A 23,504-nucleotide genomic window follows, 5' to 3' on the forward strand; every position below is an offset into this window, starting at 1 on the left:
GGCAGAGGGTGAGACACACACACAATGGCGCGGGAGGCTGGGAGCGTGAGCAAGGTGTCGGAATTACTTAAAGAGATTGTTGTGTCTCTCGGGTCTTCATTCTTCGTTGACAGATCATAAAAAAGCACATTTCCGAGCTTCTGTAAAGGGTATATTTTAGTGATATACACAGCTCTTTCAAGTATACAGCAGCGGAAAGATCAGCTAGTCCAGACCGCAAATAATATTATTTGCATCGGTGTCGGATATCCCTGTATCCTTATTGTTTACCAACTAAAACAAACCGTTATATGTGTCGTTGTTCATTAGTGTTTTTTTTATATCCTCAGCATAAGCGATAGACAGTAAAATGGCAAAACATTCCGAGTTTGCTCCACCTGTCTCGGAGCGCACAGGACGGCACTTGGGAAGGGGACGAGAAAAAATGAAAATAAATCAAATGCAATGTGAAAAAATGTATCGCACAACCGCTGACGGGCTTTAGGTAACACGTCGTGGAGTCTGATTTGGCTTAAAGGCTCCGTGAGAACGCGGATTGTGCACGTTGATCAGGAACAGACACAAATTGTTTTAATTGCAAGTATTCTCCAGGAAGCGGTGTTGACACTGCTCGCATCTCGCGAAATCCGGTCAGGGAGGACAAAACAAACAGTCTTAGGTCCCCTTTTAGTTTCTGAAGACGGGGGACACCTTCAGAAAGTCAGTGACGAATTAATCAAGACGTTGATCGATCACCCATCTGCTTGGTGGGCCACTGTGATGTGGCTCCCTCTCGGTGTCGAAATGAACGATTTCGTGTCAGATTTCTAGATTAACACGGACACACGCACACTCACACCAGCTCCAGTTTTCCCACAAATCAGTTTTCCCCGCAGTTAACCCGCCTGCGTGTCTTTGGACTGGGGGACGAAACCGGAGCACCCGCAGGAAACATGCAAACTCCACACAGACAGCACCCCCCCAGTCCTGTATTGAAGCCAGGGCCGCAGTGCTGACCTGCACCCTCGCCTGGAACTCCTCTCTGTTGACATCTAGTCTGCGTCGCGTATTATATATGATGTACGATCCGCGTTTTCCCTAAACAAATAACTATCCAATCGCCACTGTGACGGCCGCCCATTAACCACTCGACACGCTCCGCGGAGCTGGTCGGGATCAGAGTCCGGGAGGGTGGATGGAGGGTTGGAGGCGCGCTGCCCTCGGGGGGATTAACGTGCCGGTAACTGGCTCCGGCCTGCCCATGAGCTGGGGGTCTCCTGGAGCTCGAAGCGCCTTCACACACAGGAAGGCAGGGACCCACTTAGTCCACCAGAGAGTACAGCTGTCGCAGTCATGGCCACGATCACGACGTTATTGATTGGTTGATTGTTGCAATGTTACAATGATGAGATGATGATGGTACTATTTTTCTTTTCTGTTTTTCTCATGACGATGATAGTAGTCTTAATAGTAATGATGATTGTGTTACTGTTGGTCTCCTCTGTGGTTATTACTGTAACGCAGATGATGATGGTCAGGATGATGACGGTGGTGGTGCTGTTGGTCTCCTCTGTGGTTATTATTGTAACGCTGATGATGATGGTCAGGATGATGACGGTGGTGGTGCTGTTGGTCTCCTCTGTGGTTATTATTGTAACGCTGATGATGATGGTCAGGATGATGACGGTGATGGTGCCGTTGTTCTGCTCTGTGGTTATTACTGTAACGCTGATGATGATGGTCAGTATGATGACGGTGGTGGTGCTGTTGGTCTCCTCTGTGGTTATTATTGTACCACTGATGATGAATGTCAGGATGATGACAGTGATGGTGCCGTTGTTCTGCTCTGTGGTTATTATTGTAACGCTGATGATGATGGTCAGGATGATGACGGTGGTGGTGCTGTTGGTCTCCTCTGTGGTTATTATTGTAACACTGATGATGATGGTCAGGATGATGACAGTGATGGTGCCGTTGTTCTGCTCTGTGGTTATTATTGTAACGCTGATGATGATGGTCAGGATGATGACGGTGATGGTGCTGCTGGTCTCCCCCGTGTCTGTGGTGTCAGGCTCAGCGCGGGGGCTGTTTTCAGGTCTATTCTTAGCCGGCTCGGCAGCTGCTGAGCCATGTTAGCGCCTCTCTGATCACCTGCCTCTCCCCCCGGCAGCTCGAGTTCGCGGTGCAGATGAGCTGCGACAGCTGCGCCGGGGCTGTCCGGACCTCGCTGGAGGGGGTGCCAGGTGAGGCTGTGCCGGGGCCAGGCCACCGGGGGGCGCCAAACACACGGCCACACATACACGGGCAATGTGTGATGTGTGATGTGTGTGTGTGTGTATTGTCTGTTGTGTGCTATGTGAGTTGTGTGTGTGTATTGTCTGTGCTTTGTGCCGCGTGTGTTGTGTATATGTTTTGTCTGTGCTGTGTGCTGTTTGCATTGTGTGTGTATTGTCTGTGCTGTGCTGTTTGTGTTGTGTGCTGCATGCGTCCACATGTCTCACACAGTCTGTGTGCTGTGTGTATTGTGTGTGCTGTGTATTGTGTGGGCTGAGTATTGTGTGTGCTGTGTGCTGTGTGCTGCGTGCTGCGTGTGTCCACATGTGTGTACACAGTCTGTGTGCTGAGTGTATTGTGCGTGCTGCGTATTGTGTGTGCTGTGTGTATTGTGTGTGCTGTGTGTATTGTGTGTGCTGTGTGCTGCGTGCTGCGTGTGTCCACATGTCTCACACAGTCTGTGTGCTGTGTGTATTGTGTGTGCTGTGTGTATTGTGTGTGCTGTGTGCTGCATGCTGCGTGTGTCCACATGTCTCACACAGTCTGTGTGCTGTGTGTATTGTGTGTGCTGTGTGCTGCGTGCTGCGTGTGTCCACATGTCTCACACAGTCTGTGTGCTGCAGGGGTGCGGTCAGTGGCGGTTGACCAGCAGCGCGAGGAGGTGCTGGTGGACACCACGCTGACTGCGCGGGAGGTGCAGGAGCTGATTGAGGCCACGGGCCGGCGGGCCGTGCTGAAGGGCATGGGCGTCTCGGAGCAGGGTGAGAGGGCGAGGGGGGGGAGTCAGAGCGCCTGGATCGCATTTTCTGTGACGCTGCCTTTTGTACAGCAGTCAGACACAAGAGTCTCCTGCAGGTGATAAACCTGGACTGGATCAGACTGCTGCGCACTGGGAGTCGGACTGACAACAGTGTAAAATCTGGACTGGACCAGACTGCTGCACACTGGGAGTCTGACTGACAACAGTGTAAAATCTGGACTGGATCAGACTGCTGCGCACTGGGAGTCTGACTGACAACAGTGTAAAATCTGGACTGGATCAGACTGCTGCGCACTGGGAGTCTGACTGACAACAGTGTAAAATCTGGACTGGATCAGACTGCTGCGCACTGGGAGTCTGACTGGCAACAGTGTAAAATCTGGACTGGATCAGACTGCTGCGCAGTGGGAGTCTGATTGCCTTTCCTGTTTAAGATCTCAGGAGTCTGTGCTGAGCTTGGCTTTTTCGTCTGTTCAAAACCACGACAGTGAGCCGTGCGCAGTCGTTCCTCGAAGGTCGGGCTCTGTCCATGGACGGCTGCTGGGTTTGATTGTATGTGTCTGTCTCTGCGCAGGGGACCTGGGTGTGGCTGTGGCCATGATGCAGGGCCCGGGCCCGGTCCAGGGAGTGGTGCGGTTCCTGCAGGTCTCGGAGGGGCTCTGTCTCATCGACGGGACCATCGACGGGCTGCAGCCGGGCCCCCACGGGCTGCACGTGCACGAGTTTGGGGACCTGACCCACGACTGCCTCAGGTGCCCCAGTAAAGTCTTCCTCTCAGTGCTCTTCTGTAGGGCTGTGCGTCTCTCGCTTGTTGGCGCAACCCCATGACCCCATGACCCCGTGACCTCGCAGAGAGGTGGCACAAGGAAGTGGGAGCAGACCACCCACCACCTTCTAGACACCCGTGTGTTGACACACGACAGGGGGTGCCCCCCCCATACTGGGGGATCAGTGCTGATTGGAGGCGAGGCCTGTCCCTTGGAGACACTGTTGCAGGGGGTCATAAGGGGGCGCTGTACCCCCCACCCCACTCTCAGTGCCGCTCAGCCAGTCTGACAGAAAATGGGCACGTCTGGTTACGCCCCCGTGACCCCGAACTGAATCGCTGCTCTGACTCCAGGCTCGTCCACGAGCAGGTCCAGCCCCGTGGTCAGCAGGTGTCCTCGGCTGGGCCGCTGGGCCGCTGACCGCAGGTGACTCGGACGGCAGAGCGCTGTGAGTCCAGGGTCCCCCGGAATCCGGGGCCCTCCGGGACTCACTGTGGCGCCGGGGTCCCCCGATCCCCCTTCTTTCCCCGTGGGGGTGTGCCAGAGGGGAGATCCCCTTCTGAATCTGCGCCCCCCAAACTGGTGCAGTCCCCCCCAGTGCAGTCAGCCAGCGGCCTGCCCGCCACGGAGAGCAGTGATTTGCGATCGGCAGGTGTGCCCGCCACTTCGATCTGGCCCGAGTCCCTCGCAGAGTGTGTGTGTGTGTGTGTGTGTGTGTGTGTGTGTGTGGGGGGGGGGGGATAAAAATAGCTAGGGCCCCGGGGAAGTTGACGTTAACCCAGGATCGCTGCTTCGGCCAAGAGCCCACCTGCAAAAACATTAGAGCCCCCAGGGGAGACAGACTCTCCCGAGCTGCTGAAATTACAGCGCGCAGCTTGTACAGTACAGGCGTGCAGGCAGCTCAGGGGCGGATCTGGCCACACAGCGGACGAAACAAGTCCTGCACAGCCCACGCCAGAGATGTACAGCACAGGGGACTCCTGCTATAAACAGGCCCCTCTTTCCAGCTTCCCTTCACCTGGAGCTGAAACTGGCCAGGGTTCGAGGCGCTGTCGTTTTATTTCTGCTGTCCGGTTCAGTTTGGCGGCAGATGTGTGGGCGATCTGGGTGACTCCCCTCTCAAGAAGGGCATCTCCTGCGCCCACAGCCGGTGCCACCTCCTCTGCCTGCCGGTAGCTTTCTACAGCTACCGAAACTAACCACAGCTCATGCCTCTCTCTCTCTCCCCCTCCCTCCCTCCCCCCCCCCACGCCTCTCCCAGCTGCGGGGAGCACTTCAACCCCTTCGGGAAGCAGCACGGCGCCCCCGAGGACACAGAACGGGTACTGCACCGCACTGGGCTTTTCTGGGGGGGGGGGCTGGGGGCATTGTGGGAAGGCAACAGGGGAGTCTACAAACCCCATGTGAAGCAGAGCTACCTGGGGCACAATCATTGCTTTGTAGCACAAGCCAGATGGCATCACTGACTCAGCTCTCCAGCCTGCTGGGTTATAGAGACAGTGTGGAGCCACAGAATAGGCTACACTCACACTGAAAGCCTGGAGTGGATCAGACTGCTGCACACTGGGAGTCTGACTCATAGCACTGTCACACCTGGAGCGGATCAGACTGCTGCGCACTGGGAGTCTGACTGACAGCACTGTCACACCTGGAGCGGATCAGACTGCTGCGCACTGGGAGTCTTACTGACAGCACTGTCACACCTGGAGCGGATCAGACTGCTGCGCACTGGGAGTCTGACAGCACTGTCACACCTGGAGCAGATCAGACTGCTGCGCACTGGGAGTCTGACAGCACTGTCACACCTGGAGCGGATCAGACTGCTGCGCACTGGGAGTCTGACTGACAGCACTGTCACACCTGGAGCGACGACTGTGAAATGTCTGCAGGCTGTGGGTCTGAAAAAGCCTCGGTCTGTGACTTCAGAGCCTGTCTGTGTGTTGCAGCACGTGGGAGACCTGGGCAACATCACCGCAGGCCACGATGGCAGAGCCTCTTTCAGACTGGAGGACCCCCAAATCAAGGTAGGAGGCCCCCATTCCCCATCTCCCTTGACCCATCTCTGTGAGGGGCGTGGTCGGCGGGGGTGTGGTTTGAGCAGGTGACAAGGCAGATGAATGAGACAACACTGTGTCACTACTGTGCGTGGAGGGGAGGGACTGTTTTTATTGCAGTGAGTGTTACGTACGTGAGGTGCTGGAGTGAAGATGGGTGTGTGCTCATTTATTGCGCTTTTGTGTCCTTGTCGTCCCTGACGGCTCGCTCTCCGCGCAGGTGTGGGACGTCACTGGCCGCTCGCTGGTAGTGGACTCCGGTGAGGACGACCTGGGCCGGGGGGGCCACCTCCTCTCTAAAGTGACCGGCAACTCTGGTGACAGGTGAGACATCGCCGCCGTCGGAGCCAGCGACAGAGGGGTGCTCTTTCACAGCAGAATAAAGTCACGCAAGAGGCCAGCTTAACCAGCGGTTCAGGTCCGGTCTTGTTAGACCAGGAGGACAGCTGGTCCAGGGGTTCAGGTCCGGTCCTATTAGACCAGGAGGACAGCTGGTCCGGCGGTTCAGGTCCAGTCCTGTTAGACCGGGAGGACAGCTGGTCCGGTGGTTCAGGTCCGGTCCTGTTAGACCGGGAGGACAGCTGGTCCGGTGGTTCAGGTCCGGTCCTGTTAGACCGGGAGGACAGCTGGTCCGGCGGTTCAGGTCCGGTCCTGTTAGACCAGGAGGACAGCAGGTCCAGGGGTTCAGGTCCGGTCTTGTCAGACTGGGAGGACAGCAGGTCCGGCGGTTCAGGTCCGGTCTTGTTAGACCGGGAGGACGGCTGGTCCGGCAGTTCAGGTCCGGTGTACCATTTGATTATTTGATCTGATCCCTGTGTAGGCTGGCGTGTGGGATCATCGCTCGCTCGGCGGGACTCTTCCAGAACCCCAAGCAGATCTGCGCCTGTGACGGCGTCACGCTGTGGGAGGAGCGAGACCGCCCCCTGGCCGGCTCCGGACGCAGGGCGGCCAATCAGCCGGCGGCACACCTGTGACATCAGAGGCAGTGGGCGGGGCAGACAGAGACAGACTGAGTGCTGAGCCAATCATCGTCCACCTGTTCTGCTGCAGACAGGTGGCCGAATCTGTGATCTCGGAAAACACTTTGACTTTCCTTTCTTCCCCTGGGCAGCAAATTGCACAAAAAAAAACTGCACTGCTGCCACTGCAGTGCGTGACAGACTGCTTGTGCACTTTTCTCTGATTTTCTTCATTGTATGTCCTCAGATTTATGTTAAAGCGTGAAACATCTCTGACGCAGTAGGGAATCATAGGTCTGTGGCTTGATGTCGCCGTGCTCAGGCTGTACTTTTGGTCACTGTGCTTTTGTTTGTAAACCTGTTCTTTTGAAACCAGAAGCAGCTCGATCATGAATTGATTTGCAGTTTGATATGCACCTGTGTGTGTGTGTGTGTGTGTGTGTGTGTGGCGTGTCGGGGGTCTGCCCTGGTACCAGCAGGAGGTGCCAGAGGAGCAGCAACCCTCTTCCAAGGCCTGAGAGGTTACAGGTTCAAATCCCAGATGGGGCACAGCTCCAAGCCGCTGCTGATGTGATCCAGCAACACCCTCAGCTGTAGAGACTTTCCAGGCGCTCATGATAAACAGGCATTCACTCCTAATGGACTTCGCTGTTTAAATAAAGGAGTACAAAATACTTTTGAAATGTATGACCTGGTTAAACATTTCTTGCTGAAATACGGTACAAAGAAAGCATCAGTTTAAGATGAAATCAACCTAAATTTATTAGTAGTGTTCTATTAGCTTCAGATCTTGTAGGATTTCAGTGATTGAGCTTCTTGAATTGAATTGACTGTACTTTGGTGCTCAGCCTCAAACACTGCAGAAGACATTGCAAACACTGCAAAACAGGCAGAACTTTAAATGCAACTGGCACTGTGTATGAAACTGGCCACAGGGGGGTTCATATACCATAGGATACCACAAAGGCAGTGACTGATTTGCAAGAGAAACGCTACAGTACACACTACGTAGTGTATGTACACAGTAATGCCGAACAACAGCTCATCTGTAAGAGTTCCAGAAATCTCTACCGAAGGTCGACTGAAGCCGCATCTCGCGAGACTTGGCGAGGGCGCGCTGGAGGCGGGAGGGTAGAGCCAGCGTGGGACAACCCCGCGAGAGGTCGCGGTTCGCACTTTTCATTGGCCCCGCCGCTGACCTAGCTCGGGCTCCCATTGGCCGGAGCCGGCTGCCGTTCAAATTAGCGGAAGTTGGCGCGGCCATTTTGAATTACGGCAAGAACCCTCAAGGTAAGGCGAAAAACGTTTTGGTTCCTTAACAGTTTTTTTCTGGGATTTTATACAATTCTGGTTGCTTTCGAGAGGCGAGTTAGGGGTCTCGGAATGCGGCGGCTTTCGGGGGGAAAAAAAAACCGATTCCTTCAAATCTCGGAGCCGAGACCCGCATTGGTAGGATTAGTTAACAACGACAATGGCAAATATGGTTTTCCGGCACGTTTGTGGCGCATTGCCTGCGCACGTAGCAAATATCCGGTCTTAAATTCCCCCCGTGTTCCTCGGGTTAAAGGCCGAGTCTCCCCTGCGAACGAGAATAAATACATGTATATATACAATTCACGAATTCTGCGCGTTTTCTTAAGCGTGTGAGTTTCTCGTAGCGGAAAGTTCACCCCGCCTCGCCTTTGTTGCTGAGGCCGGGGAGACCCGGGAGGGGTTCGGGTTCGGGGAGACCAGATCAGGGGACGGGGTGGGTGTCGGAAGGGCGATTATTCTGGAAATGTGTGTTTCGGAGGTGGGGGGGGGGGATACCTGGACAGACGTGCGGAGCCGGGGTTGTCGGGGTCTCAGTTCCGGGGGTGCGGGGCCGGGGCGAGGGGGACCTGCAGACGTGTACAATCGTCAGGCGTGGGCGGGCCACGTGTTTTCTCCACCACCACCCTCTTTCGACACACTGGGGAGAGAGAGAGAGAGGAGCTTCTTCCTCATGTCAGCCTTGTGGAGCTGCTGACCCCCCCCCCAGGTCAGAGGTAGAGCCCCAGTCCCGCCCCCTCTCTATAAAACAGGGTCGCGGGGGGGTCGCTCCCGCCGCCGTCGTGAGTTCCTGTGTCATAAAACTGGGACAGATTCTCAGTCTTCACTGGGGGGGGGGTTCACTGGCCTCTGACCCGATTGTGCGATTAGGGCTGGTGGAGATTCGGATTCCTTATTGAATAAGATAAGATCACTTTTTTTGGCCATAGACAATTTCTTGTATTGGGAATGTGTCTTTCCACAGACCCCAGCTTGACCTCCATGAGACACACAGACAAGGGGAGAGAAGCTGGGGGTCAGAGCGCAGGGTCAGACATTAATATACGGCGCCCCTGGAGCAGCTGGGGTGAAGGGCCTCGCTCAGGGGCAGGATTAGGAGTAGGATTCCTCTGCCGGCCGCTGGATTTGAACCGGCAAACCTTCCAGCCATAGGCGCAGACCCTCAGCCGCAGAGCCACCGCTCCACCCCAAGTGCGGCCACATCCCCTGTGATGTCAGTTGAGGTGATTTAATAATAATAACGACAGAAGGCTCACACTGCTGTAGCTCTGTTCTGGACACTCCACTCAGAGCCCTGTACAGGTCATGGGGATCCCCAGGGTGTACCCCCACCTGGATGATGCCCCAGAGGTGCCCCAAATGTGCATGTGTGGGCGGGGGGGGGGGGGGGTTATGGTGGTCTGTGTTGTTTGCTGGGACTGGAGGGTATTGGCCCCTGGGGACCCCTGTGCCCCCTCTTCTTTGCCGAAATCCAGGAATTCACCGCCCTTTCTCCCCCCCCCCTGCCGCAGGTAAACCCCCCTCTCCCTCCCCCCTCCCTGCTCGCCCGGGGGACGTCATGGACAAGAGCAACACGGTGAAGATCTTCGTGGGCAACCTGGCGCTGGACACCTCCCAGGAGGAGCTGGCGGCCATCTTCGAGCCCTACGGCACGGTGGTGAGCTGCAGCGTGCTGCGGCAGTTCGCCTTCGTGCACCTGGCCGGCGAGGGGGCGGCGGCGCGCGCCATCCGCGAGCTGAACGGCCGAGAGTTCCGGGGGCGCAACCTGGTGGTGGAGGAGTCGCGGGGGCGCCCCCTGCACTCCACCAAGGTGTTCGTGGGCAACCTTAGCGGCCTGTGCACGGCCGAGGACCTGCAGGAGCTCTTCCAGACCTTCGGCAAGGTGCTGGAGTGCGACAAGGTCAAAGGTGAGTGTGTGGGGGGGTGTTCTTCATGGGGTTCGTGTTTTTAATGCTGCGGTTCTTACCGACTGCCTCAAGGCACTGGGTGTCCCCCTCCTGGTCCTGGTCACCCCACCACGGTCCTTCAATCCTTTCACCCTGCAGGCCCCCCACATGCCTGTTGGCTTAATTCCTTAATTGAAGCCCTAATTGCATTAACGAGTTTCTGGGCTGGTGCCTGCACTCCTGGTCCTGCACCCTGCAGCCCCACGCATGGCTGCTGGCTTAATTACTTAACTGAAGCCCTCGTTTCCTTTGGCTGGCTCTTTGACGTCTCGATCCTGACCCTTGACCCTGCAGCCCCGCGCGCGACTGTTGTTTTAATTACTCGATTGGAGCCCCAATGGCATTAACGAGTTCCCTCCCCTCACACGCGCCTGCTGGCCTCTGTTCCAGCCCGGCTCTCAGTCGCTCAGTCGAACCCCTGGCCGCCTTGATAAAGTGTGACAGTTTTCAGCCCCTGTAGATGCGGGGCGCTTCCTCGCCAGCGCGGCCTTTCTGAAGTAACGTGCGATTCCAGAGTTCTGAGAAGGAGACTTGGGAGATGCTCGTGAGTTCGGCTCGGGCTTGAGTCGCGCAGCAGACTTGTGGGTCTCCTGGACTCGGACTGGGAACCCCTGATCTAGCGCGCCCGCCATGTCCGTGAGAGCCGTGTTGTCTGTGTTTTCTCGAGAAGGGGTCGCCCGCGCCTTGCCTGTCTGGAGCAGAGCGCTCGCCGCCGTGCTGTCGTTTTGTAACGATGACCTTGAGGGCTGCTCACCGCTGACGGTGTCGGGGGGGCTTTGCGGTGTTCGTGAGCGAGAGGTGTTAATGGGCCTGCTCGTCGTTCCGTGCGCGTCCTAAATGACCCGCGTGCGTGGGTGGGTGCGCGCGTGCGAGGGGGAGGGGTGTTGGTCGCACGGCAGTCACGGAGTCGTGAGGCGCCGCGGCTGTGCGGTGCGTTGTGAAAAACGACGGGTGTGTTTTGCAGCGCGTTCCCTCTCGTGTTTTGCTCACTTAAAACTGGTCGGAGGTTGAGCACGTCTCTAGGTGGACAGACTGGTGTCTCGTCGTGCTTTTTGTACCCCCCAGTAGACGTACGTGGGCCGTCTAACTCGGTTTCGGAGTTCAGCTGGCCCGGCTGGCCCTTAATCAGACCCGTGTGGCCTTCCTGTGTTAATCTGGAGCCTCGGGGATCTCCGAAGACGCCCAGTCTTAGAGGCGACTTGAACTTGTGAGCCCAGCCCTGGGGTTTTAGAGCTCTGCGAGTTCTGTCTTGGGCGCGTTTTCTGCTTCTGTTTTTATGTCATTGACTTTTAGCGTGGGAAGACTTTCGGGAGTCTGCAGTTGGGAACAGAGGAGTGGTGGGTGTGGGCTGGACAAGGCCATGTTTTTATTTTAATTTGCCCGTCTCTCTTTTGACTGGATAAAATACATAAACAAAAGGGTTGTGGTTGTCAAAACTCCAGCTGGACCCCAGCCTTAGTCCTGCAGTTTCCCAGCTCAGGTGAACCCCAGACCTCAGTCCTTCGGTTTCCCAGCTCAGGTGAACCCCAGACCTCAGTCCTGCAGTTTCCCAGCTCAGGTGAACCCCAGACTCAGTCCTGCAGTTTCCCAGCTCAGTTGAGCCCCAGACCTCAGACCTGCAGTTTCCCAGCTCAGGTGAACCCCAGACCTCAGCCCTGCAGTTTCCCAGCTCAGTTGAGCCCCAGACCTCAGTCCTGCAGTTTCCCAGCTCAGGTGAACCCCAGACCTCAGTCCTTCGGTTTCCCAGCTCAGGTGAACCCCAGACCTCAGTCCTTCGGTTTCCCAGCTCAGGTGAACCCCAGACTCAGTCCTGCAGTTTCCCAGCTCAGTTGAGCCCCAGACCTCAGTCCTGCAGTTTCCCAGCTCAGGTGAACCCCAGACCTCAGTCCTGCAGTTTCCCAGCTCAGTTGAACCCCAGACCTCAGTCCTGCAGTGTCCCAGCCCAGGTGAACCCCAGACCTCAGCCCTGCAGTTTCCCAGCTCAGTTGAGCCCCAGACCTCAGACCTGCAGTTTCCCAGCTCAGGTGAACCCCAGACCTCAGCCCTGCAGTTTCCCAGCTCAGCCCCAGAGCCAGCTGGACCCAGCTCAGTAAAACATGTTCTCGCGTCGCCTCTCAGGCTGTGTAGTGGTTTTGAGCCAGTTTGGGTCTTATTGCCCGCCTGGGTGCCGGGTGTCCCGGTGATGTGGGGTTCTGGGTTCCCCCTGATCCCCCCCCCCCCCCGCTCCCTGTCTCGCAGGATACGCCTTTGTGCACATGGAGAAGAAGGAGGACGCGCTGCAGGCCATCGAGGCGCTCCACGGCACCTCCTTCAAGGGCCGGCCGCTGTCCGTCGAGCTCTCCAAGGTGCAGCCCAGCAAGCAGGCGCCGACCAGCAAGATCCCCTGCGTCAGCTGTGGCAAGCAGGGCCACTACGCCGGGGAGTGCCCGCTGACCAAGCCCTCGCTGGAGCAGTACCAGAGCCAGGCCGCCGTGGTGGCGGCCGCCGCCGCCGCCGCCGCGGGGCTGCCGCTGCAGGTGCAGCAGAGCGTGCACAACTCCGTCTACAACACGCCCGTCTTCGACCCCACCTACGCCGCGCTGAGCGGCCTCTCGGCGGCCATCGGCTCGGACGGCAACCCGGTCAGCCCGGCGGTGTACGGCGCCCTGGCCAGCCAGGTGTACGGCACCGTGGCCAACCAGCTGTACGGCTCGTCGGCCGGCAGCCAGGCCATGACCTCCGGGGACAGCCAGGCCTACAGCACGGTGACCAGCCCCGCCTACACGCAGGTGGCCAACAACACGGCCGCCGCCGCCGCCATCGCCGCGGCCGCCGCCGCCGCCGCCGCCTACAGCAGCCAGGTCTACGCCCCCGGCGTGGCCAACCAGATGTACGTGGGAGACGGCTCGGGCGCCGGCGCCGCGGTGAGCCAGGCCTACAGCGCGGCCTCGGCCTACAGCGCCGCCTCGGCCTACAGCACCGCCTCGGCCTACAGCGCGGCCCCGGCCATGTACAGCGCGGCCCCGGCCATGTACAGCGCGGCCCCGGCCTACAGCGCGGCCCCAGCCTACAGCGCGGCACCGGCCATGTACGGCGCCGGGGGCGGCGTCTCGGCGTACGGGGCGGCAGGGGGAAACGACCCCACGGCGCAGGCCTTCTTCGAGGCGGCGCGGGCGCACTACTTCGCGCAGGGCCAGCAGGTCCTGGCCGAGCAGCAGGCGGGCGGGGGCTCCCCGGGGCAGGGCAAGGCCGGCGAGCGCGACCGCAGCCCCGTGCGCCGCTCCGGCCCCCTGCTGCCCGACCCGCTGCCCAAGTCCTACCCCTACCAGCGGAGCAAGCGCAGAGCCCTGCTGCCCACGCCCGCCAGCCGGCCCGAGGACGCCGCGGCCGCCATCGATGAGGACGCATACGCCAGGTACGGCCACACCACGCCTCTTTTACACAGCAGTGTCCAGTACTGGGGTACCCCAGTGTCTCTGGTATTAAACCAGCAGTGTCCAGTACTGGGGTACCCCAGTGTCTCTGGTATTAAACCAGCAGTGTCCAGTACTGGGGTACCCCAGTGTCTCTGGTACTCGGGTACCCCAGTGTCTCTGGTATTGAACTAGCGGTGCCCCGGTACTGGGAACCCCAGTGTCTCTGCTATTAAACCAGTACTGTCCGGTACTCAGGTACCCCTGTTGTCTCTGGTATTAAAACAGCGGTGCCCAGGTACTGGGGTACCCTGTTGTCTCTGGTATTAAACCAGCAGTGCCAGTATTGGGGTACCCCAGTGTCTCTGGTACTTGGGTACCCCTGTGTCTCTGGTATTAAACCAGTGGTGCCCAGGTACTGGGGTACCCCTGTTGTCTCTGATATTAAACCAGCGGTGCCCAGGTACTGGGGTACCCCGGTGTTTTTGATATTAAACCAGCAGTGCCCAGGTACTGGGGTACCCCTGTGTCTCTGGTATTTAACCAGTGGTGCCCAGGTACTGGGGTACCCCTGTGTACCGGTGCCGGGGTGTCCAGTTCCACAGGGTTTCAGGGCAGTTGGCTCGATGAAGGTGTTGAGGCTCTCCCCCGGCCACCCTCGACTCTCGCCCCTCTCCTCCCGAGTCTTTCAGCTCTCTGTCTCTGACGAGAGGCGTCCTGCTGTGACTCCTTTGGCTTCTGGGCGAAGTCCCATCCCGTCCGGAGCGAGTTCTCGTTCCTGGCCCGATCCCAGGCGACGGCAGCTCGTTCCCGACTCCGTGTTTAACCTGTAGCCCCTGATAGACTTAACGGATATGTAATTGACCTGAGTGGTTTGCATTTTAGCTTTCAGTTACTTAATTGGATACTAATTGACTTAATTGGCTTGCATCGTAGCCTTCAGTGACTTAATTGGCTATTAAATGACTTAATTGGCTTGCATCGTAGCCTTCAGTGACTGAATTGGATCTGAGGGCCAGGGGGGCTGCTGTGTACACAGAGTAAAAGGCGAGAAGCCGGTTTTCGTGCTGTTTGCCGGCGTGGCGGGGTTTTGAGGGCTTGGGGCCGCGGGGAGGCCTGTCCCTGTGCTGACCGGGCGTCCGCCCGTCTCTCTCCTCCGCAGGTACTATGCCGACTATTACCAGCAGTACCAGTACCAATACCAGTACCAGTACCCGTACCAGTACGAGTACCCCGCCGCGACTCCGGAGCCTGACGTCGAGGCTCAGCCGGCTGCCGCTGCCGCCGCCGCCACCACCATCCCGGATGACACGGGCCCGCCAGGGGAGACCGCGCCCGTCGCGCCCGCCGCGCCCGCCGCGCCCACGCCAGCCGCGCCCACAGCGTATGAGCCGCCGCAGCCGTCGCCGCAGCAGGAACCGCCCGACCGCCGCCCCGACCTCCCCGCCCAAGAGCACACCCCAGAGCCCCCGTTCCGATAGCCACCGCCCGCGCCCCGGGGGAGGGGGAGCGCGTGTCTGCGCGTGTGCGTCCGCCCCGTCTGCCTGTGGCCCCCACACCCCCCGCCCGAGACTGACCCACTCCCTGTCCGGCGCCCCTGTGGCTGGGCCCTGCGGGGCCCTGCAGTCTTACCGCGAGAGTTGGCCCTCGCCCCTCCCCTCTGCTGTCTGAGCAGCGACCGGCCCCTCGGCGGGGGGCTTCTCTCCGGTCAGAGGCGGCCGGAGTTCGGACGGGCAGAGAGCCCCAGGCGGGCCCACCCTGTGCCTGGCCAGCCCGGGGCTCGGGAGCAGCTCGTTCGGAGCCGGATATGCCTCCGTCTTGCCAGAGCGTCGGCCCTGGGGAGCCCCGGAGTGGGATCTGGAGTCAACGGGCCTTGTTCCATTTCGGATGCGTTATGCCCTCTCTCCCCGCTTCTGTTCGTCCCGGAGCGGCCGGGAGGCTGGAAAGCCCTCCGCTCTCTGGAAACGATCCAGGCCACCTGGTGGACCAAGGCTGGGGCAGTGTGTCTGTGCGTGTGTCTGTGTGTGCAAGCATGTGTGCGTGCGTGTGTCTGTGCGTGCGAGCGTGTGTGCGTGCGAGCGTGTGTGCGTGCGAGCGTGCGTGTGTGCAAGCATGTGTGCGTGTGTGCAAGCATGTGTGCGTGTGTCTGTGTGTGCAAGCATGTGTGCGTGCGTGTGTGCGTGCGAGCGTGCGTGTGTGCGTGCGAGCGTGCGTGTGTGCAAGCATGTGTGCGTGTGTCTGTGTGTGCAAGCGTGCATGCGTGTACAAGCGTGCGTGTGTCTGTGTGTGCAAGCGTGCATGCGTGTACAAGCGTGCGTGTGTCTGTGTGTGAAAGCATGCATGCGTGTACAAGCGTGCGTGTGTCTGTGTGTGAAAGCATGTCTGTGTGTGCAAGCGTGCGTGTGTCTGTGTGTGCAAGCATGCATGCGTGTACAAGCGTGCGTGTGTCTGTGTGTGAAAGCATGTCTGTGTGTGCAAGCGTGCGTGTGTCTGTGTGTGCAAGCGTGCGTGTGTGTGCGAGCGTGCGCACGGGCACCTGCGTGTTGCGGAACGGGGTTCGGGCGGTGTCACTTTCCGAAGGCCGGAATACCGGGAGGGCATGGAGCCGGCAGCCCTGACCTCCGTCTCTGTCCGACACGCAAGCCCGCCGCCGGGACGCTCCCCCCTCTCCCCCCCCCCCAGCTCTGCGGGTGTAGGAGTGTTTGATTGTGCACACGGGACAGGACAAGTCTCTCTCCCCGGCCATATCCGGGCGCTCTGTTGAGGGGTTTGGTGCAGGACTCATAGGTGTTGGCCGCGGCCCCGGCAGGGGAGGTAGGAGCACTGGGTCATGTCTTAACGCAATCCCCACGCACCCCCCCACCTGCGGTGCAGCCTGTGCCCCTCTGTGCCTGTACCCCGGGCCAGGACTGCCCCCCAGTTCCTGTAGATCCATTTGTTCCCATTTCTCTAGAAAATCACCCAGTGCGTGAAGGCGGACTTCACCCTCTCTCTCTCCGGTCTGGCCGTGTTTCTGTGTTAAGTGTAGGCAGGAGAGGAATGTGGACATGTGTTCAGGCCAGATCTGTTTTTAATTTTCTTTTCTTTTTTTTTTTTAAAAAAAAACACAAACATTCGTTTTGAAAGTTTTCATCGTTTTGGCTCTGGATTTTACTGTTTTTTTTCCCGTTTGGTTTTTTTTTCTCCTCCCTCATGGTTATTTTTTATGTAATCAATAAAATAAAGGCTCTTTTGATCAGTGTTGTAACGTAGGGCTTGAATTTTGTATTTTTGTTTTGTATTTAATTTTGATTTTTTTTTTACCTGACAGCCCCAGTAACCCCCTTCCCCTTTTCCTGATCCCAAGAGGCGGAGCAGTGGTTAGGAATGTCCAAGATTAATTGCCAAGAATTCCTGCCTAAATCATTATCCCTTTGCTGGGGAGGGATTTGGGATGAGGAGGTGTCCGTACACCAACCATTCCTGCCTCTTTCCAAACTGCTCCTCCCTGGAATACCGCAGCCAACCTAGGTAGTAGCTCTAATCCTGGGATCTGGAATCCTATTCCCGAAGATCCTTTCGAGTCCCTTTATAGGTGACCTCACAGGCCCTTTGGATGCCATCTTAGAAAGCGTCGAATAATAACACCACCGACGCGGTTTCCCTTGAACAGGCAGATGTCCCGTGCAGCTTCCAGTATTTAATTGTCTCTGGGGGTCAGGAGTTGAACACATCGGAAATTCGTGGGGCGAGGGCACGGCGGTGCGCCCTCCCCCCACCGCTAGCCAGAGGGGGGTCTCCCCCTCAGCCCCCACGCCTCCCTGCCCGGTGTGGGTCGGCAGCTGCTCTCCGGGCGCCGGGCCTGTCTGTGTCCTGCGCGGTAGCCGAGTCCCCTGCCCTGCTCGGGTGGCGAGCCGGACTGTGCTGCTGCTGCGTTGGGTGTCTGGTGAGCCCTCACCCTGAACCAGTATACCAGCACCCCTGGTCCCAGCAGCAGCTGCAGGTTTTCCTTGAGGTTGCCGTGCGCTTCATTTCCGAGGTCCGACCAGATCAGATCAGATCAGGGGGTTGTCGTCCCACCTGATTTATCGATTCTGGGGTCACTCCTCCAGTGTCTGCTGTAGGAGAGACTCTGGAGCGCTTCGGTGGTAGCCCGCTTGGTTTCTCTCTGCCCTGCAGCATTCCTATAGATGAAAGGCGCTGTATGAAGCGCACAGGCTTATCATTTTAGAGCAGCCGTGATTATCTTTCAGTCGCTAATCAATCCCAGGACCTTATCTCGTTATTTCTTGAAAGGAGCCAGGGGGCTTCAGCAACAGAGTTGGGCAGCCTGCTGCAGACCCCTGCGACTGTTTGCGTACAGCTCATCCCTTTACTTTCCGCTGGTCTTGTTTGTTTTTGTTTTTTTTTTTATACCTTTCACCGCTGATTCCGGTCCACTGGAATGACGTAGTGTAGTGTTCTCCGTTTAAGACTAAAGATATTCAGTTCCCTCAGCCTTTTGGCGTGGGGGAACTTGAGGAACTCTCGGATGCAGACGTTAAAGATCCCGGGACAGAAAATCTGAGTTGACGCCTACTCTGGTCTTTGGGAGGTCCATGCTGTGGGCTGGAGGTGTTTTCGTCCTGGGGCAAGAGTGGGGTTTGTCTGGCCCCATCCTCCTCCTCCCAGAGTACCTGGAGCTCAGCATGCCGGTGTTTTCTGAGCTGGCGGCTTTGTGATGTGAAACTCTTGTGGCTTTTATTCTTTGGGGGTGGAGGGGGGGTGGGGGTGCTGGGGCTGGGGTTGGGGTACGGGTTGGGGGGGTCCCCACGATGTTTCGGAATGCTGAAATAAAAATACGGATTCAAGCCCTACTCGGAAGCAGTGGTTTGTGGGTGTGCTGTGTGATGAGCTGTTGGGAGCCCGGTGGGGGGGGGGGTCGACCCGGGGACACGAAGAAACTGCTGCCGACGCCTTCTCGACCCCGAACCCCCCCGCCCCCCGTCCCACGCACACGCATCCTCCCCCCCCTACCCCCTCGCCGTACAAGTTCCGCCGGCGCCGCCCAGACCGCTGTCTTCGTCCCGGTTCGCCTCACAAACACCGGGCCACTGCCCAAGCCCACTGCCACTGCAGCAGCCCGGCACGCGCGCGCGCGCTCCGGTCCCGTATGCGCGGGCTGGGGTCCGGGCCCGCTGGTTTCTGTACCGTGGGGCGGGAGGAGGCCAGTCCCAAGTCAGGGTAGGCGAGGGAACAACCCAGTCAGGGCTGAGGTCAGCCTTCAGCCAGCCAGTCCAATGTGTGAGATCATGGGGGGGAGCCAGCCAATCTAAACTCGGGTCATGGGGGGAGAGCCAGCCAATCAAACGTGAGGTCAGGGGGGGAGCCAGCCAATCAAACGTGAGGTCAGGGGGGGAGCCAGCCAATCAAACGTGAGGTCAGGGGGGGAGCCAGCCAATCAAACGTGAGGTCAGGGGGGGAGCCAGCCAATCAAACGTGAGGTCAGCAGGGAACAACTCGGGTCAGGACGAAAGCAGTTGAGTTCAGGTGCACTGCCTGTGCTGCACTGGAAGTTTGTGAGACTGCAGCAATTTAGGGTGAAGACCAAAATCGACCAAAACCTACACTAGGTTTTTGATGTTTGTTTTTTTTTTCATTTTTAACCCCTAACTTCCTTGGCAATATCAAGAGGCTCCCGTTGTCGTCCGGAGAAGCTCTTTTTAGTTTGTTTTTTTTTTTTTGACGTCCTCATTTTGTTGCGAGCAGTGGGCTGAGGCAGGGCGCGCCGTGGGTGTTGCAGTGGCTGGGAACCTTGTGCTTTTGACGTACCTGCCTGCCTGCGCGTGCGCGTGTGTGTGTGTCTCTTGTTCCTAACCTGCTTCCGCCTGGTGCGTGTACGTACACACACACACACACAACTGAGGTGTTCCCCCTGTGCTCCACACAGCTGGGAGGATAGGCAGCCACAGCCGCTGCAGGTTTAAAGGGGGCGAGACGCCTGGCCCCCTCCCGCCCCCGCCCCCCACCCCCGGACCCTGCGATCTGGGCCGCGTCCCGGGCAGAGCGTGGCGCCAGCGGGGAGCCGCGATGGCGAGAGAGGTGAGTGCGGGGGTGCATGCGCCACGTCTGCCGAACCGTCTCGGGGTGTCCCGACCCTCTGCGGCCCCTGTGCCCAAGGTCAGAGCACGGCCCTCTTCCTCTTCTCCGAGCCCGTCCCCTGGGGAGCCCTCGCTGTCCCCGTTTCAGGAACGCCACCCTGCGCCCGGACCCCGAAAAACACTCTTCTTCCTTCTTGCCCTCCCCTCCCACCCCACCCCGGCCATCGTAACCAGACTTGCGCCTCTCTCGAAAACCGTCCCGTCGGAGCGCACGAGAAGGGTCGGCGGCTCGCTCTCGAAGGACAGCTTGTTCCAGACCCCCGCCACCCTTTGTGTAAAGGAGGGCCTCCTGTTTTAACTGCGCCTGCTCTTGGTTTGCACCTGCAACACTTGGCTCTTGTCCCAGCAGGTGATCGCTCTCTTCTCTTCTTGTGCTGACCTTCTGACCTTTGAAGGTGAGTTCCTCCCGGTGGCCGAGGTGAGATCAGGGGTGTCCGAAATGAACGGGGGAGTGAATTTGCTGGGGGAGAGGGTGGGGGGGTGTGGGCATTGAGAGTGATCTTCGAGCGGCTGGACACGCTGAAAGGACCGGGGTACCCCTGTGCGGCTCCCTGCGCCCTCCTTCCACACGCGACCTGGGGGCCAGACCAGACCCCAGACCGCACAGGACTGCTGGGACCCGGGTCCTGCAGGTCCTACAGGCAGGGGTGTGGGAAAGGCATGAGGTTTGGTGGTTCTCTGGGCACCTGCGGCTCACACCGGTGTTGAAGCCACGGGTGCGATTCAGAGTCACTCCCCTTGAAAAGACCGAGCACGTGGAGTGTCGGTGCTGAACACTGTTGCTGTAGCTCCTCCTCCGTGAAGAGTCCTGCGAGTTCAGCCCTCGCCGCGTCTGTGCCGCGGGGCCGGGGGCGAGCTTGTCCTCTTCCAGGCGGTTCTATCCCACGGATTTGTCTCCTTCGGGTGAGACATATTTCCCGTGGGACGTTTCCTGGGAAGCTTGAGAGAGGCTGGATCGATGCAAGGAAGTCGCGATGTGGGCGGGGCACGCACCAGTCGACCAGTCGGGGGACAGGGGTTTACCTGCGTGAGGTGACGGCAGGCTGTCGAGATGAGGTGAGGGGCTCCGCGCTCCGATAGGGTTCAAAGCATGCGGGATCGCCACTTCCTTCCTTTGAGAAAGAGTGCAGCTCCAGGGGAAGTCATAACCCGGTGTGCCAGTATGTGGTTTGCCTTATGAATACTGTTCTAGAGATTAAACCTGGATGGGGGCCCCGAGTTCAGTTCCATTGCTGGGGTGCTGTCTGTGTGGAGTTTGCGTGTTCTCCCTGTGTCCGAGAGGGTTTCCTGTGGGCGCTCCGATTTCCTCCCGCTGTCCGAAGACATGCTGGTAGGTTAAATGGCGTCTGGGGAAAATTATCCCAGGTGTGAGTGTGTGTGTGTGTGCATTTGTCTGTGTCTGTGTGCCCTGTGATGGACTGGTGTCCCCTCCAGGGTGTGTCCTGCCCTGTGCACCTGGCTTGCTGGGATAGGCTCCAGCTCCCCCATGCCCCCATACTGGATGAAGCAGCTGGATGGATATCTTTGGGGAATTTCAAAGCACGAGAGGGCGGTTTGCAGCCTTCAGGTAAATGCAGAGGGGTGGGACGTGTTTTGAGCGGACAGCCCGGGGCTCGGGCGACGGTGTGTGATGACTGTGACTCCTCCGAACGGGGGAACGGTGGCGATTCAGCTCTGAAGGAGACGATGATGCCTAGACGCCTCCCTCGCTGTTCGCCGATCACTTTAACTGAGGCTCGATGGCTCAGTCGATCCGGGAGCTGAGGATCGCTTCAGCCCCTGGGGATTGGCTTCGGGAAAGATGGGGCGATGGAGAAGCCCGGGCCTACTGGGCCCTCCCGAGGACAAATCCGACCCGGGATGAAAACGGGCCGGAGAAGTGAGCCTGGCGGGCCCTCAGGGGAGCCGGGAGCCGATCCGACCCGCCCACTTGTTTCCGGTTGTGAGCTGAGCGGGCCCTGTGTGTCGTGTTCCTCAGGAAACGTGTTCAAGCTTCGGACGGGGGGGGAGGGGCTGCTAATAAAGACGGTTTTTCCACCAGACCAGCGTGTGGTGCTTGTGGTTCTTGACCGCGGACTCCTCATGCCCGTGGGAGACTGCCCTTTCGGCCCGCTCCGGCCCACTCCCGACCTCGCTCGGCACTGTCCGCCGCCCCAGTTCCCCCTCTGTAACGGCTGGCGGCTCGTGGTGTTCGCTGTCGTTCCTGACAGTAACGCGCCTCAGACGGACGGGCCTGAGCGACCCGTCTGTCTCTGGGTCCGCCGGCTCCTCTGGTTCTGTCCCAGTTGTCTCAGGCTCTGAACCTTCAGATGGACACAGGATGTTCCCAGCGTCCCTGGGGGAGGTGTGGCTCTGTGTTCAGACCAGACTGGACCTGGCCCCGTCAGAGAGGTGTGGCTCTGTGTTCAGACCAGACTGGACCGGGCCCCGTCAGAGAGGTGTGGCTCCTTGTCTGGACTGGACCAGGCCTCCTCTGGGAGGTGTGGCTCTGTGTCTGGACCGGAGCGGGCCTTGTCTGTGAGGAGGAGGAGCAGCTGTGACCAGCACTGTCTGTGCAGCCAGTCCTACCTCCTCGCTCGGACCAGGTGTCGGGCAACGGTTCTTCCCTGGATCGGGCCTGTGAGCAACCACGGGGGGGGCAGGTGGGGTCAGACAGGGACGATTTGCTGGTGGTGGGCAGTGGGCTTCCCGTGAGCGATCCCAGAGAAGGACCTTCGACCACATGCAGCTCGTCCCAGGCACCCACAACTCTCTGTGTAAAGCAGTCTCCCTCCCCACCACTACCCACCGGTTCCCTGTGACTCGGCTCGAGCCCTTGTGTCGTCAGGGAGCTGGCTGGGGCTTCTTGAGATTCACCCCACCCCTCCAGTGATCTGCCCCCACAGACAGAGGCCCCCCCTGTCAATCTGCCTGTTCCCCAGCCTGGGCGATCTCCTGCTCTCCTGCTCTCCGTCGGGATGGCAGAAGTCTTAAAACTCTCAAGGTGGGAGATTAACAGTGAGCCGTAGGGGTGGAAGGGGCCCAGGTGCTCTCTGGACGTGCTTGGCAGGTGCTGGCTGCAGCTTCTGGGTTGGCGGGCGAGCGCTCGGAGGGGAGCGTCCAGACCAGCGCCATGGATCGTTACGGTTTGTGCGGGTTTGTCGTCATCTCTGCAGGTGAAAGGGGCGGATCCGCACCGGCCCTGGGAAGCTCCCTTCGTAGGAACACACAGCCTCCTGAGCCGATCGGGATGAGTCGGTTGAACGTGTGTGTGTATATATAGCGCCTTTCACCACCAGGTTGCCCCCAAGGCACTGGACAGAGCTGCGCGACAGGACGTGACGCTACACTCCAGAGGGAGAAAAGAACCAGGAGACAACGGAGGAGAGGAACCACAAACTTCCTCAGTAAGCAGACAACAAACACCTCTCAGGGTCAAGGGTCAACTGGCCATGCTAACATTGTACAATTCAAAACAAGGACTGAGCGGAGGATTCAGCCTGTCTTCTGTGTGCCAGAGCTCCATACAGACCCTCCTAAACGAGAGCTGTAGAGAGTCAGAGTCTACTCTCTCTAAGCTATAGAAGTTTAAGGATGAGGATGATTCATTCGAGTGACGTTAAGATAACCGGGGTCTCTAAAGACAGTTCCTTGTGTTTACACTGGAGGAAATAGGAGCAGGGGAGGGGGGTGGGGGAAACAGCTGTTCCAAGACCGGCACGTCAATATTCTGCCGTTAAAGGGGGCGTGTCCGACACCCCCCCCCCTCCCTCCGCGCTCACCTGCTTCCTCCAGAACCTCCGGAGGGAGTCTCGCCCCGCCCCGCCCCGCCCCCCCCAACACCACCACGTGTCGCCGCCCCGCCCCGCCCCCCTCGCCTTCCCGGGTCGGAACCCGATCCCCTCCCTCCCCCCGCGCCGGGGGTGCCGGTATTTAACCCGGGCCGGTCACGTGTGTCGCTTCT

The 23,504-nt window shown here is 58.8% G+C and overlaps 2 protein-coding genes across 4 annotated transcripts; both read left to right on the top strand.

The window, feature by feature from the left end:
- Positions 1-7,477, top strand: ccs (copper chaperone for superoxide dismutase). Of its 2 annotated transcripts, none has more exons than XM_088909032.1 (8): positions 1-54; positions 2,150-2,222; positions 2,877-3,014; positions 3,588-3,765; positions 5,042-5,102; positions 5,727-5,804; positions 6,055-6,158; positions 6,655-7,477. In XM_088909032.1, exons 1-8 carry the CDS (start codon positions 25-27, stop codon positions 6,806-6,808), a joined length of 816 nt encoding a protein of 271 aa, XP_088765158.1. In that variant the 5' UTR covers positions 1-24; the 3' UTR covers positions 6,809-7,477. The 2 variants fall into 2 exon arrangements, with proteins under 2 accessions (XP_088765158.1, XP_088765159.1); XM_088909033.1 differs by having other exon boundaries at positions 11-149.
- A 561-nt stretch (positions 7,478-8,038) lies between these two features.
- Positions 8,039-21,601, top strand: rbm14b (RNA binding motif protein 14b). Of its 2 annotated transcripts, XM_088908937.1 has the most exons (5): positions 8,039-8,083; positions 9,616-10,011; positions 12,289-13,444; positions 14,605-14,826; positions 19,351-21,601. In XM_088908937.1, the coding sequence occupies exons 2-5, from the start codon at positions 9,663-9,665 to the stop codon at positions 19,385-19,387; spliced, it is 1,764 nt and encodes a 587-aa protein (XP_088765063.1). In that variant the 5' UTR covers positions 8,039-8,083; positions 9,616-9,662; the 3' UTR covers positions 19,388-21,601. The 2 variants fall into 2 exon arrangements, with proteins under 2 accessions (XP_088765063.1, XP_088765062.1); XM_088908936.1 differs by lacking the exon at positions 19,351-21,601 and having other exon boundaries at positions 14,605-16,681.
- Positions 21,602-23,504: the final 1,903 nt, after the last annotated feature.

The sequence above is a fragment of the Atractosteus spatula genome (assembly GCF_055471065.1).
Source record: "Atractosteus spatula isolate fAtrSpa1 chromosome 24 unlocalized genomic scaffold, fAtrSpa1.hap1 SUPER_24_unloc_1, whole genome shotgun sequence".
In the NCBI taxonomy this organism is placed as follows: Eukaryota; Metazoa; Chordata; class Actinopteri; order Semionotiformes; family Lepisosteidae; genus Atractosteus; species Atractosteus spatula.

Bases quoted from the DNA above. Each gene is read 5' to 3' on its own strand.
- ccs (XM_088909032.1), top strand. From the start codon at position 25: ATGGCGCGGGAGGCTGGGAGCGTGAGCAAG. The intron at 3,015-3,587 runs GTGAGAGGGCGA...GTCTCTGCGCAG, and splicing joins CATGGGCGTCTCGGAGCAGG to GGGACCTGGGTGTGGCTGTG. The intron at 3,766-5,041 runs GTGCCCCAGTAA...CGCCTCTCCCAG, and splicing joins CTGACCCACGACTGCCTCAG to CTGCGGGGAGCACTTCAACC.
- rbm14b (XM_088908936.1), top strand. From the start codon at position 9,663: ATGGACAAGAGCAACACGGTGAAGATCTTCGTGGGCAACCTGGCGCTG. The intron at 10,012-12,288 runs GTGAGTGTGTGG...CCTGTCTCGCAG, and splicing joins GGAGTGCGACAAGGTCAAAG to GATACGCCTTTGTGCACATG. The intron at 13,445-14,604 runs GTACGGCCACAC...TCTCCTCCGCAG, and splicing joins GATGAGGACGCATACGCCAG to GTACTATGCCGACTATTACC.